The sequence below is a fragment of the Molossus molossus genome, unplaced genomic scaffold, assembly GCF_014108415.1.
Source record: "Molossus molossus isolate mMolMol1 unplaced genomic scaffold, mMolMol1.p scaffold_m16_p_20, whole genome shotgun sequence".
In the NCBI taxonomy this organism is placed as follows: Eukaryota; Metazoa; Chordata; class Mammalia; order Chiroptera; family Molossidae; genus Molossus; species Molossus molossus.
The window spans coordinates 46,972,759-46,987,757 of NW_023425356.1; the positions used below are offsets into that span (position 1 = coordinate 46,972,759).

The 14,999-nt window shown below is 56.4% G+C and overlaps 1 protein-coding gene across 2 annotated transcripts in view; it reads right to left on the reverse strand.

Annotated features, from left to right (window-relative positions):
* Nucleotides 1-671: 671 nt before the first annotated feature.
* Nucleotides 672-14,999, reverse strand: part of PAPPA2 (pappalysin 2) — a 208,972-nt gene continuing 194,644 nt past the window's right edge. For both annotated transcript variants that reach the window (XM_036273419.1, XM_036273420.1), the window contains 2 exons: nucleotides 2,222-2,320; nucleotides 672-746 (listed from right to left, as the gene is read on the reverse strand). In XM_036273419.1, the coding sequence (XP_036129312.1) occupies nucleotides 672-746; nucleotides 2,222-2,320 (174 nt within the window). The remainder of the gene's footprint in view (nucleotides 747-2,221; nucleotides 2,321-14,999) is intronic.

Consider the following 14,999-nt stretch of genomic DNA (forward strand, 5'->3'; position numbering starts at 1 on the left):
CCCAGCTCGTAAGAGATGCTCAGCAGACACACTGGCTTGGAGAACACCATCACCCGACCCCCTCTCCCCTCCCTTTCCTGTCGGCCGCCAACCCCACCGACACAAAGATGGTAGCAGGACTGGTCTTTCTGCCCTCGAACCCTCGGCGTTTATTTGGGACGTGAACTTCACAGCAGCATGTGTGGAACCATGGGTAGTTTTTAGCTTGGTAGACAGCAAAAAATATAATATATATATATATATCATATATTTATATAATTATGTTTAAATACTTATAAAGAATAACTAACCTCGTCACGACTACGGGAGACTACACAGAAGACGGGGAGGCAGCCAGGTTAGGGCGGACGCGTCCTGAAGGTGGCAGTTCACTCGAACCGGGTGTGGAGACAGTGCTCGGGTGTACAAGTCGGGCGGGCCCAGGAGCGGGCAGGGCTCCTAGTGGGGAGTAGGCAGGAGTGGGGGGTGGAGTTGGACAGGGCGAAGTGGGGGGCGGGTCCTTGTACACACATCGTATTTCTCCTCTACTTGTAACCAGCTGTCTCTCTGGGGGAACCCTGGCCTCGGGCTCTCCCTCGCAACACCTTCCTGCCCTCCTGCTGGGCTCCGCACGTCGGGAGCCTCCCGTCACCCGCCGCTCACTTCCTCCGGCCTCCGGGGCGCACCCGCAGTTACTGGTTCTCTTCTGCCTTGGGGTCTCGGCAGGTGCATTCATCCTGGTCACAGTCAGCAGCAAATGGGATGACCTAGGGGGCAAGGAGAGGGTGAGGTGGGAGGACAGCAGCAGCTGCCCCAGAGGGTGCGTGCGCATCACTCTCCTCACTCCTCCTCCTGCATGACCACCGACGTCTACACTGACTGCTGCTCATAGCTGGGCCGCACTAGGACCTCACACAGTCCCTGTCCGGTGGGGAAGATGAGTGAATGTCGCTGTTTGCTTTCCACAGAGAAGGCCAGAGAGGTCTGGTGACGTAACTCAAGGCCACGACACACCGTCTGGAAAACCAAGGCTCCACCACCCAGCTCTGGGGCGTCGATGCCCTGATGTGCTTCGGGGCCACAGGATCGTCTTCCCCGTCTTAACAGGCACGAGGTGTCACCTTTCTTGGACCAAGGGTGCACCTTGGCCCGGTGGAACAATGCCTCTCCCTGCCCACTGCTTGTGAGAGGACTGCCTTCCTATGTCCCTCTCTCTCCTTCGCACCAGAGATGGCCCCGAAAAGTCTGCGCTGTGTCACTGCTATCGACAGACACTCTGGCGCTGTCTGGCTTCGGAGAGACGGGGGCGTTCGGGCCACGTGATGGAGAGCGGCGGAGATTCCACCCTTTGGGCCCGGACAATCAGAGAGATAAAAATAGCTGTGTTCTCACAGGCCAAGCACACTGGGCAGAAATACCATCTCTTGCATATTTCTGATTCATCGCATTGGCCAACGAGCATCAAACATTTTTGGAGGGCTTGGCTTTTTTTATCCACATTATTGCAACATTTCAGCCTATTGAATTTCACAGGCTTAGCTTACGTGTACCTGCTCATTTAACAGAACCCAGAGCAACAGGAATTAAAGGCCCCAAGAAAGAGACCACTGACTGCTCAGGAGACAGTGCCTGGGGCTTGTGGGGGCCACGTGCGCTTTATGGGCTATTACATGAATTAGGAAGATTAACAGCTGGATATTACTTCCTGCCTCCCTGGGGGTTGGAGGCCATTATGCCCTGCCCACAGAGATGTTTCCTGGATGGTAAGGAGGTGTGTCTTCCATTTTTTTTTTTTTTTAATCGATTTTTAGAAAGAGAGGAAGAAAGAGGGAGAGAGAGAGAGAAACATCGATGAGAGAGAACATCGACTGGCCGCCTCCTGCATGCCCCCTGCTGGGGATCGGGCCCACAGCCTGGGCCTGGGCCCTGACTAGAAACTGAACCCGCGACCTCTTGGTGCCTGGGTCGACGCTCAACCATTGAGCCACACCAGCCAGGCAGCAGGTGTGTCTTTCTATAGTAAAAGCCATGGTTTTTCTGAAGGAGTCACTGCACGGACCATTGGAGAATCCATCTTTTTTGAAGAATCTCTCCTAAAAAGCACTACCCTGAATCCTGTCACGTTAGAACCCCAAGGTGTGTTCATCGGTGTGTCCTCTTCTGGGCTGTTGAACGCAAACAACCCTGCCAGAGCCGGGAGCCAGCCTCAGCCCCCCCTCCCCCGCCCCCCGCCCGCACTCACCTTTCTGGAGGACAGCGTGGACGAGCAGCAGTCACCGCCGTCATAGTGACAGTAGGCCCGGTTGTTGATGGTGTCGCACCAGCCATCTGCCTGGAAAGGCTAACAAGGAGGAGGGAGCTCAGTGTCCGAGTCCAGCTTCACCCCTCCCCCGCTCCCCCCGCCAGAGTCTGCAGAACTCGGGCGGGATCAGGAGAGAGCACCCGAGAGGCACGACGCGGTTGACCTCGCGTCCTCGAGAAGCTGAGGGTCCAGACCGTCAGGCCTCAGGAATGACCGGATCTCGCCCGTAGCGCCTGAACTCCTCGATGAACTGGGGCATGTTCTTTTTTATTTTAAATATGTTTTTATTGATTTTTTTTTGTTTTTTGGGGTTTTTTGAGAGAGAGAGAAAGGGAGAGGGCGAGGGATAGAAACATGGAAATGAGAAGAAACATCGATGGGCTGCCTCCCGCCGGCTACCTGGGCATGCGACCTGGAAGTCGAACCAGGGACCTTCTGGCACATGGGGCAACACTCAACTGGGCCTCACTAGCCAGGGCCTGTTTCATGTTCTTGTAATAATAGGACCTTATATCGGGTTACAAAACAGCTTCACGCATTTTCTTTATCATTTGATTTTTAAATCCTTGCCAGGGCATATGTTTTCATAGATTTTTAGAGAGAGAGAGAGAGAAACATTGATGTGAGAGAGACACATCAATTGCTTGCCTTCCATACCTGCCCCGACCAGGGCTCAAACCTACATCCTGGGCATGTGCCCTGACCTGATCCGTGACCCTTCAATGCACAGGACGACGCTCCAACCGCTAAGTCACACCGGCCAGGGCAGCTTCACACATTTAACCCTTGGTCACCAGGAGGAAACCTGTGCATCAGGCAGGGTTGGCTTCGGAGTCCTGTGTGTTCAGTGAGGAAGCGGAGATTCGGAGAGACGACGGGAATGGCCTTGGGTCACACAGCTGGGGCTGAGCAGAGCTCGGGACTAGAAGCCACGGATCTTGACATTTTGGTGCCTGTCCACCCTTCTCCTGGTACTTGTCCCGAGGGACCCTCGTGGTCCTGCAGTGCCGTGGAGACTCTAATGACATGTGCCCGGTGTGCCGTGGCCCGGGGCTGGGACACCAGGGCTGGGACAGAGCTAGTCCGCGTGCACAAGCACCTGTGCCCGGCAGCCAGACACAGGGCGGCAGAGAAAGCTAAGCTGTTTCCATCCACTTCTCCTACCGCCGCAAGTTCACAGGGACCAACATGGGAAAGGGGCCCAGGCCAAACCAGAGTTAATGGAGTGTTTCACCCCAAAAGGGATGTATGATAAGAATAGCAACAAGCGGTTAAAAAGTAGCTCCTCAGCCCAAAGCATTCTTCCTCTAGAACCACCCTGGAGAGAAACGGGCCCCCAGCATCCTGGCGGGCTCGGCCGCCAGCCCACCCCTCAGTCACACTGGCTGTCCCCATCCTGAGCAGTGCCCACATGCACGGCCGCAGGAAACATCTTGTGGTCAGAGTCTTGGGGCCACAAGACGGTCAATAGACTCCTGAGTTCCGAGGCCACCTTTCTGACTACGTGTTCAAGGCCCTCTCTCTCCCCCACCCTCCTTAAATGTCAGATGGAAGGACTGTGCCCTATTTTGCTCTGCGTTGATGAGACAGATCACTAGACTCGAAAAAAGGGGGGGGGGATACACTAAATAATTTTCAGCAACTGAGTTACATCAGACCGAGCTCATCCAAGATATTACTTCAGTGTTTCGGTTTATCCTGTGGGGTCCCGAGGCCACCTGAGCACCATCCCAGGCGTGTGCCTGTTTGCCGATCCCTGAAAGTGGCTACTTGTGGGCGGAGCCCCACCGCGCAGCTGCGCAGCGGCCCGTGGGGAGCAGGGAGTGGAAGCGACTTCTGTTTTCAGGGCGGCCCCGCTGGGACCGCGGGCAGAGGTTCCAAGAGGAGCCTCTGTCTCTGACACTCACGCCGCTTCCTGGGCTCCGCGATCGGGATTCGGGTCCCTCACGGCCACCAGGCAGTGGGACTCAGAGTACAACCACCTGCATCTCCCTTCTTTGTCCGGCAACTGTCTATAAGAAGGCCCACCTGAGAGACTCCCCCACTTATAGAGGCTGCAGACGGAGGATTAACGGGAGTTAGAAGGAGCTGCTGCCTTGTCACACGAATGACTTAAACGTGCGGGTGGATTAGTAAATGATGCGGATCTCTCTCCAGCGTCCCCCCAGGCGTGGAGCCTCAGGAACGCCAGGGAAGTCCCGAGGGCAAGAGGGAAATGGTTCAGGTGACCTTCTCGGGGTCCCACCACCCTTCTACTGCGAGCACCCCGACAGGCTTTCCAGCTGCTGCCGTTCTGTTCTCACAGGGTCCCCTGGGAAAGGGTCCCCCGGGAAGAGAAGGGCATTTACACAGAGGCGCAGAAATACAGAGAGAAGATGGGAAAGACCCGAGTATGTAATGTACTATATACCTATTAGAATTAATTGCTCCTCCCCCAACCTGCCAACAACAACTTCTCCACCCAAAACAAACAGAGGCTCCTATGGCAACACGGTCCTGGGAAGCTGACGATGGAAAAAATAAGAAGGGAAAATGACTAATTGATCCCAAGGTTTTTAAGCATCCGAAGGCTGGATGGAGACAAGGAGATCTAATCTCAGGAACCGAAAAGTGTCAGACCAGGGACGCCACTCCTTCCCGAGAGAAGCGTTCCCAAGGGTGCATCTGAGGCGTGGTCTCTGCATGTGACCGTCAGTGACCACTGCCCACAGGCACGCCCCCGTCAGCCCTCACGGCAGGCAGGGAAGTGTGCTCCCCAAATACCTGAACCTTATTCCTGCACAAGCCACTTTTTCATTTGATCCATGGCTGACCAAAGGGAAAAAAAAAAGAACCTTTCTAAAACGTCTATTTCCCTGACTTTTAATAATGTATAGAATACAAAGTCATTGACATGAACACACACACACACACACACACACACACACACACCCCCCCTCACCCTCTCCGCCTGACTCCAGCTTCTTTCTCAGAATCCTGCTTCAAGCGAGTAGCTGAGCCTGAGTCAGGGTCTTTCTCCTGCGGCCGATGAGCTCAACGGCGCCGATTTTAGTTGTCACTGGGAGGCTTTTCTCACCAGCCTCTCCGTGCTAATTCTGTTCCGGGGGATGAGGTACGAGGCAGGTGTGAGTGGAGGACTATCCCACCTGCACTACTTTGGACACTTCTCCGAAGTCCAGACAGTCCCTTATGTTACGTCATCTGGTGAGAAGCTGTTGAAGGCTGTCCTGGGAGTTAGCCACAGAGACAGTGGCCCTCGCTGCTGTCCAGCGAGTGGGACCTCGTGCGCGTTCTCCTTCCGTGCGTGGACCTGTGACCGTGCCAACGGCCCGGGTTCCACTGCGCAGCCCCCTCGGAGTCTCAGCGCCAGAACCTGGGAGACCTTTGAGGCCCCTTAGGGACTCTTGATGACCAGAACGCTACTTGCTTTTTTTGTTTTTTAAGGACCATAGATACATGACATCCTAAGGCTGACTGAAGCCCTGAAGACCACGGAGCACAGAATTCCCATGTTACGGCCCTGACGGGAGCCTTAGAAAGTGATAGGCCTTGTTGGCAAGGCCCGTTCGTGGCAGGCCCGGGAACGGAGCCCAGATCTCTCGATGCCTGATCTGATGTTCTTTCTACCCGACTGGGCTCCCGTGGTTGGATGATTTCATTAGTTTTTCAATCTCCTGGGAATGCAGGATGAGGGAGATGCCTTTGGCACCTCTATAAGAAGGCTTAGGCTCAGGGGCATTAATAATGAAGTAAGATAGGGTCATACAAATATCATCTCAATTCCCCTGGACCCCGCCCCCCCCCCGCCACCCCAATTTTGCTTCTGTTTTTCTCAGTTGCGGGTCCAAGTTTTCCCCCAGCAAGCTCCCAGACTGGAGCTGCCCTTGGTCCCCGGGCTTGGCGGCCGCGCTGCCAGAGGCCGACTTCCTGGAGGAGGCGGCACCACGCTCCCCTCTGTCGGCAGCTGCCTGCAGCACAGCGTCACCTGAGGAAGGAGGAGAGGAGGTCCCGACAGTCTTCAGGGCTCACTCCTCGGGGTGGAGGGGCCCGGGAGCTCACCCTTGTGGGTTTGCGACCGTCTTCTTGCAAAACGTAAAATGGAAACAGATACCCTGAGATGGATCGAGCAGGAAGCGTTTCTTACATACAACCTCCCCTGGGAAATCCCATATGGCTTCCCGGACCGAGACCTGTCCCTGTCTCTGCGTTACTAGGGGGCATTTAATTCACAGCCACATGAATACACAACCAGGCCCAGGGTCCGATGATCTTCGTAGTCCCAGAGACTAGCTCAGTGCCAGCTCACAGGAGGCTGTCAACAAATACGCAGATCTGCTGGTGGCTCACTACGTCTCCTTAGCATGCTCAGTGACCACCGTCCCTCTGCTCCAGGAAGTGGGCACGGTGCTTTATAAGAATCACGCAACTTAGACACAGGTCCGGCCTCCAAGGGCACGTACTCCTTGTCTTCTCTTCCTAGTATAAACAGGGACACTGTGGTCAGACCCTGGAGCCGAGAAAGACTTGACATGTATTTGTCCTACCAGGTATAGTGCTGGGTTACGGTCATCTCTCAGTGGGAAGAGAGAGGAGAATATACCACCTAAAAGGTCTCCTTTGATCACTAGCCCACAGATGTTGGGTAGAATGTACCAATCTCCTCTCAGCTGTACGTCTGGGATGATGAGAAGGGACATCGCCAGGGGCCCAAAGAGGAGGAAGGCCGGGAAATCTAGGAATGTGTGCAAACATCCGTCATCAGCTGGCTGGGTTTTAAAAGCCAACCGGGAACCGGGGCCTAGCCCTGGGGCCTTTGCAAGATGGGGGACGTGTAAGGGCTCTGTTAGAACTGTAATAAGAGACCCTGTTTGTGAGGACTGACAGGCAATGATGCTGTCATATAGGGACTCTGCACAGGCAGATAGCTCACTAGGAACCAAGAGATTTGCTCCTGCCAACCAGCCCTGAGGTCTGCACGATTCAAATCCAGGCCGAGTCGCCAATCACCAAGACACGGAGGGGCTGGTGAATGATCAGCTAGCAGTTGACACTGCAAAGAGGACCTCCATGAAGGTCAAGGGTCTCCTCCACCAACAACGGACAAGCAAGACGGAGCTGGAAGGAAGGCGGTGAGGACGCGCGTTCCGCTCTGTGGACGGAGGGCAGCAGCCTGCGCGGCGGCCCTGACACAGGGCCGAGATGTGGGGTCAGGTCTCGTGCTCTGCTGTGCTTTCCTGGTCCGCGTGAGGTCATATCGTTTCTCTGTGGGGCTTCAACCTTCTGCAGTGCAAGCCACCAGACCGCCACGGGAAGTAAAGCAAAGGTGACCTTCACAGCCTCGGGAAGAGAGGCTGGAGGTGACCGGCTTCTCCTATCTGCTGCTCAGACCCAAGCCAGCCTCCGCACAGACGCCGCAACGAGGGCACAGACGCGTCTCTTCCAAGAGAAACAGCTGGGATAAATCGAGATTTAAAAAAAAATCAAAACAAACAAAATAAGGTCAAATGGCTTCTTTTACCCGTGATATTTTCATCTGCTTCGAGGCGCCCAGAGCGTGACAGCTCCTGCCCAGGAACATGACCAGGGCTGTAGACCATGGAGCTTCTGGGCAAGGGACACACTGTCAGACAGGCCTGCACCCGTCTCAGCTCCGCCTCACCGCCTGTTGGGCTCAGAACCAGTTCCTGGCGTCCTTGGGCAGCTCCTTGAAGTGTGTGCGAATGACCCCACCTTGCAGAGCTGTTGCCAGGGATACACAAGCCAATGGAGGCGAAACGCTCGGCCCAAGGACGTGCCCGTGAGCAGTCAATGAGGCGGAGTTTTATGAAGGTCCAGCATTGACCCCTGCTCTGGCGGTGCCGGAGTCCCCTTCACTGAGATGTAGGGACACCTCACAGTCCCGCCGCAGGCACTGCAGTCAAACCCTGGACGCTCCCACCCCGCGAGCCTCCGGCCCATCCATGTCACAGGAGTGCCCACCGGAGGCACGGAAGAGCGGGGGACGAGGGGAATGGGCCACGACAAGAGCAGATTGGGAGCCGCCTGCCTGGCCTCTGGCAGCTCCGGCTCTCCTCAAAACATCGTGGAGATGGGTGGGTGTCGTAGCCTCTGAAAGCCCCGAGTGCTCACTGACGCCGCCCCCCGAGCGCGGCAGGGAGACAGGAAGGAGAGAGGACACTCTGGGACCTGCTCCTCGGCCAAAAGCAAGCGCCCAGCAGCCCTTCCATCTGGTGGCACACAAGGCCCAGCAGAGCAGGACTCGCTTCCCAGCCGCCTCTCCTCCTGACCCGCCAGGGCCCGGGAGCTTCCTCCCACCCCAAGGCGGCGGGAGGAGTCCACTCCCCCAAGGGTGAAGGGGCAGAGGGTGTTGGTGCCAGGCTGCTTCGTCCATCTCTGTCTCCGCAGGGGACGGCGTGGGGAGGAGGGAACGTCCCTCCCTGGCCAGCCCTCCATGGGGCCAGCACGCGACCTCAGGGGCTTAAAAACACCGCCGCCGCCCTCCTGCAATTCTGCGAGCTGCCCTGTGTGGAAGGCCGCGGTCGTGAGCCACTGCTGTTGACCAGAGTGTGTCCGGGCCTTCTCGTGACCCAGAGGCGGCACCTAGGGTAGGGCGCTCTGTGCCTTTGGCCTCCTCAACCCCCGCCCTGACCCTTTGCCGAAACTGCACAGGACTGTGGCAGCACCCGGCGCGCCACTCCCTGCCACCACCTTTATTCCTGCGGCAAGTCTCCACAGTCACTCTCGAGGTCCCTGCCTGGCCCTGAGCCTCGAACCCCAACCCTGTGTCCTGAACAAACGAAAACCCCAGAACCTTTTTCTCCTCCTCTCCCAGTGTCGCGCCAGTCCTCCAGGCTTCCCCTTTGCTCCGGAGCGGCTGATGCACGTGGTCAGCTAGACCAGCCTTGAGAAAGCCTGTGGTTCCCACCCCTTTGCCGCTGAACTCCTATTTCACGGCAGCGCCCACCCCCCGCTTCTGGAACCGCACGGCCAAGCTGCCCAAGATGCTTGTGTGGAGTTTCCTCAAAAAACTAAAAATGGAGCTGCCATTCGACCCCATGATCCTACTTCTTAGGAATATATCCCAAGAATCCCGAAACACCAACCAGAAAGAATATATGTGCCCCTATGTTCATAGCAGCACTATTTACAATAGCTAAGATCTGGAAACAGCCCAAGTATCCATCAGCAGATGAGTGGATAAAAAAGCTGTGGTACATCTACACAATGGAATACTATGCAGCTATAAAAAAGAAAGATCTCGCCCTGGCCGGTTTGGCTCAGCGGTTAGAACGTCGGCCTGCGGTCCGGAGAGACCCGGGTTCGGTTCCCGCTAAGGGCACGTAACTTGGTTGCAGTTTGTCCCCAGTCTTGGTTGGGTCGTGTGGGTGGCAACTACTCGATGTGTCGCTTTCACGTCGATGTTTCTCTCTCTCTCTCTCCCTCTCCCTCTATCTGAACAAAATATCGAAAAATGACCTCGGGTGAGGATAAATAAAATAAAATTAAATTAAAAGTTTAAAAAAAAAAAAAAAAAGAGAGAGATCTCATACCCTCTGAGACAGCATGAAGGAAACTGGAGAGTTTTATGCTAAGTGAAATAAGCCAGTCAGAGAAAGACAAGTATCACATGATCTCATTTATATGTGAATCTAATGAACAAAATAAACTCATGAATAAAATAGAACCAGAGGCATGGAAACATGGAGCAGACTGATGAATCTCAGAGGGAAGGGGCACAGGGGTGGGGGTGGGGGCGGGAGGAGATCAACCAAAGAACTTGTATGTATATATGCATTGCCCATGGGCACAGACAATGGTGTGATAGAGGACTGGGGTGGGGTGGGAGCCTGGTGGAGGGGGACAATGGGGAGAAAAAAAGAGGGGACATCTGTAATACTCTCAGCAATAAAGATAAAAAAGAAGATGCTGTCTGGTGACCTCGGCAGGAATGCCCCGGGTGGCCTGACAGTTGAGCTCCAGGAGTACTGACGTTTGTCACGGGCTCCCAGGAGCTAATAACCACCCCATCAGACCTCGTAGGTCTCCATTAATGGCCCTGATTTTGTCTGGTTTGCCTGGTGCAGTGGTGCAGGGGGCCTGCACGCTCCCCACCAGTCTTGCTGCATGGTGTTCGGCTTCCTGAAGCCAGGAGTGGTGCGTGCTGTCTCTCCCGGGATTCTCTGCCTGCTGGCCAGCCACCTGGGGCCAGCCTGCTACGCTGCAAGGTCCGAGAGAGAAACCCTGAACACAAGAGGCCGGGGCTGTGCAGGCCGTGCAGATGGGGACGCTCCCGCCCGCCCCCTCACTATCCCTGCTTCCTCCCCTCCGCAGTGAGGCCCCATCCCCACAATGTCTAACACCCACGCAGGCGCTTTGCAGTGTTTGCTGAGGGCGATGCCTGGGTCCCCAGTCGACTTTGTGAACTGAGGAGGCAGAATACGTCTTGGTTTCCACTCCTCTTGTCTTTCCTCCACGATAAGGCACCTTCCCTCTGCCTTGCTCTCTGGCCTCCCCGGGATCTGTCCTCACTATCCATCACTCTCTAGCACGTCACCTGCCAGCTGTAAATGACCTGCAGGTGCAGGTGCACGCGCAGCAGACGCTTCCAGAACCCAACAGACAGCTCTGGAAGAATGAAACAGAGCAGCAGCTCAGCACCTCTGCAGGTGGCCACTCACCCAGGCCTCCTGTCCGCCCCCGGCAAGCCCACAGCCCACGTGACCGGGACAGGAAGCTCACGTGGTGTTCAAGGGCTCACTCAGCTCTGGGAGGGACAGAGACGAAGGGACGGGGCGGCCGTGGAGGTCAGGGGTGGAGAACCCGCCGCGAGGAGAAAGCACAGAGAAACACGGGACCCAGGTAGACCGCCAGGGTGCACTGCTGGGCCCTGCTCCGACTTCCGGCCTCCACGGCCCCGTGTCCGGCTCGGGTCCTGGGAGGCCCCCGCCACGCGCACACACGTGCCAGGCAGCGGCATTTCTTGGCTCCCGGGCCTGCCGTGGAGGAGGACTGGGAATGCAGACTGTGGGCGGAAACGACGATATTCATTGTTTGGATTAAATATTGTTCTTGGCCCGCCTGCTGTTTGCTGAGCGTCCTGTTTTTTCCTCTGCTCCGTTTGCTCTCATTCCTTCCCCTGCTGCCCCCCATCTCTCCCCCCCCCCTCCCCCTCTCCTTTCCTTCCTCGGTGATCGAGCACATGGCCTACCCTGGAGAAAGCAGAGACTCTGGGGCGCGAGGAGCCGTTTCGGGGTGGCAGGCGGTTCCCTTTCCTGTTCCGACACTGCCGGCTCCCACAGAGGGGTGTCCCGGTGGAGAAGGTGTCCACCCAGGCTCTGAGTGTTCACGCGTGTGCACGGGCTGAACTCACAGCTTGTTTCCGCTCAGATTCCCCTTTCATACATATGTCATGTGTGCATATGTACGTACGCATACACACCTGCCCACATGTGCGGTACATACATGGTATACATACTTTCCACATATAAGATGTATCTGTAATAAATCGGACACTTATATCATAGATGCATAACACTGAGATAGGTGTTTTGATTTTCCACAGACGCACACGTACATGGACCCTTCCTCTGGGAGCTCAGGCATGAGCAATCGACCCGAAGGTGGACGTGTTTCTGCGAACTGCGGACCGTGTGCTGAAGCAAGGGCTGCGCCTCCACCATCGCGGTGTCGGCGGTGAGCGAAGCGAAGAGCCACAGGGCTGGTGCTCCTGACCCTACGCCCTCACAGTAACCCAGGGAGGGAGGTGTCATCACGCCCATTGTACAGACGAGAAAAATAAGGCTGGAGCTGCTTGGACTCTGAAGAAAAGATGCCGAGCCACGGTCCAATGCCCAGCCTGTGCCACCACACATCTGACATGGAGGGCTCTGTGTCCTCAGCATTATCGTGTCATAGTGACACGTCCCTCTCTGCTCCCCGGTGCCGCACAGCCCGTCCCATCTCTCGCTAAAACTGAGCATGACGTAGCCACTTGCCGTCAGAGGAAAGTCAGTGTCGCAGACAGTCATACAAATGCACCCTCTAGGGTACTTCACTTTGAAATGCATCCTTTGCGCCCAGCCGGCTGGGCGCCGGCACCCTGGGACCTCCGATGGACCCATAGTTAGCGTGCCCCTATGGACAAGGCGGCACAGGTGCCGTGCACGACAAAGCCTTTGTCTTAGAGAAGCTCTGGTCGATCAGCACTGAGCCAGGCAGAGTCCGCACAGTGTCCGGGGCAGCAGGGAAGAAACCGCCGGCCAAGGAGCATTCGCCCCCACCGTAACCGAGGGCACCGCGCAGGGCGGCAGGAGCGCGGAGCAGAAAGGGGCAGGACAGTTCGGAAAAGCCTCTGGCTGATGTGCACTGAGGTGTAAGCTTTGAGGACGGAGAGGGTTTGGGCAGAGAAGTGGGGAGAAAGATCCCAGCAGGAGGGCACACGCAAACCAAGATTCCAGATGGCGAAAGAGAAGACATACTTGTGGTTTTCTGCCTTGAGTATTAATGACCCAAGTTTGGCACTAGGTCAGAGCCTCCATCCAGAGGAATCTAGTCCTCAGCTGAAAGACCGCGGGGAGCGACGGAAGGTGGTGGTGGTTGTCGTCGTTGTTTATTTTTGAGCGGAAGAACAGGACAAAAGTTGAGCTTCAAAGGTTGGATCTGGGAGCAGCGGGGCGTTGGAGAGAAACAGAGGTGTGCAGGGCAGGTAGCCGTGGGCCACAGTAGACATGAACTGAGAAGAACAGTTAACGCAGGAAAGGGAAAACAGGCAGCAGGGGTAGGGGAGGACAGGGTCAGGACGAGGCGCATGGGCACATTCGGGTAGAAGCCCACGGAGAGGAAGGCTTGTCTATGACATTGTGACTCTTCAAATCATGTGAGGTTTTCTCAAAAAGTGTTCTTATTAAAAAAAAAAAAAATAGCTAGGGAGGATCCTCCCTAAACCCAAGAGCTGGGGCACGGAACGAGCCGGGGCCATCAGCAACCACTTTCCCACCTCATTCTCCGTCCATGGAAACTCAGCCTGGGAGGTCCGTGCATTCTCTCTCCTTCCTGCCTCCGCCGGGCTCTCCCCACGACTCAGACGTGACTGTTTCATCAGCCCCGGTCACATCCAGGTGCAGCTGAGCTGAGGAACGGCTGGAGGGAGGCGTCGTGTTTATTCCAGAATGTTCTCTCGCCAACAGTCTTGTTTCTTTTAGCCCCAGCCTAACGGTCAGTGCTGGCGTCCACGAGCAGCCCCCGCTGTGGGCCAGTCATGGCGGCGCTCGTCCTCGACCTGTCCCGCCACCCTGGTTGTCAGCGGGGCGGTTCTGTCCCCGGTTCATTGGCGATCTGTCCAGTCTCCCCTGCACCCACAGGGAGCCCTTGTCCTTGCAAGTGTCTCGTTTGCATTCCCTTTATCCGCGGGATGTTTGTCTGTGCATCTTACTCCCTCGTCACGGCATTGCTGCAGGCACCCACCGTGTCGCAATGTCCCCCGGTCTCGTTCCCTTGGGCTCCGGCCCTGGCGAAGCAGGGTTCATTGGCACGCCTCCTCCTTCTCCTCTCTCTCTGGCTTAAAGCTCGCACAGGCCAGGGAGGTGGCCCCCCAGGTGGCCAGCATCCTGTGGTCATTTCTCCACCGAGTTTTCTGAAAATCCTGCATTCCTAGTTTCCGTTGTTTATTCGTGTGGAATCTTCCTTCCAGCGTCAGCGCAGGGACTCCGGACTCAGGCCGCCTGGGTTCATGCACTCGTCTCACATTTGGACATCAATGCAGCCCCTCCGTGTCCTCATCAGTAAAACAGGGGTGACAAGAACGGGAATATTCCTCCTAGTGGGCACCTGGCAGGCGGTGAACTGTTGGTACCGTTATGAAGTACATGGTGAGGCCAGGAAAAGTCTTCGGTCTGTTCTGAGAGCACTGAGCCTGAATACTCGGGATTGACGGCTCCGTCGGTGAAGATGGATAGTACCCTCCTAGAAGTGCCCCCTGGATAACCTGGTCATTCTTCCTCCCTCGTAACTGTGACCAGGGATCCCTGGGAATCTCACCACGCACCAGCTGTGGGGACAGGATGACGGTGTGGAAGGTGGCCGTCAGCAGGACAGCAGCTGAGCAGTTCCCTTACGTGCTCCTCCCCTTACGTGCTGCTGCTGAGGCGTGCGGCAGCGTACGGTGTCCACGTGGTCTTTAGTCCCCTGGTCTCCTGTCTTTCTTCCCATCATCCCCACCTCCATGCTGGACTCTGCTCCCCCAGACAGCACCCTAACCAGAGTGCCCATCCCCACAGTGTCTCATGCTCCCCTGCACAGCACCCTAACCAGAGTGCGCATCCCCACAGTGTCTGCTGCTCCCCCGCACAGCACCCTAACCAGAGTGCCCACCCCACAGTGTCTCTGCTCCCCCGCACAGCACCCTAACCAGAGTGCCCATCTCCACACAGTGTCTGCTGCTCCCCCGCACAGCACCCTAACCAGAGTGCCCACCCCACAGTGTCTCTGCTCCCCCGCACAGCACCCTAACCAGAGTGCCCATCTCCACACAGTGTCCGCTGCTCCCCCGCACAGCACCCTAACCAGAGTGCCCATCCTACAGTGTCTGCTGCTCCCCCAGACAGCACCCTAACCAGAGTGCCCACCCCACAGTGTCCGCTGCTCCCCCGCACAGCACCCTAACCAGAGTGCCCATCTCCACACAGTGTCCGCTGCTCCCCCGCACAGCACCCTAACCAGA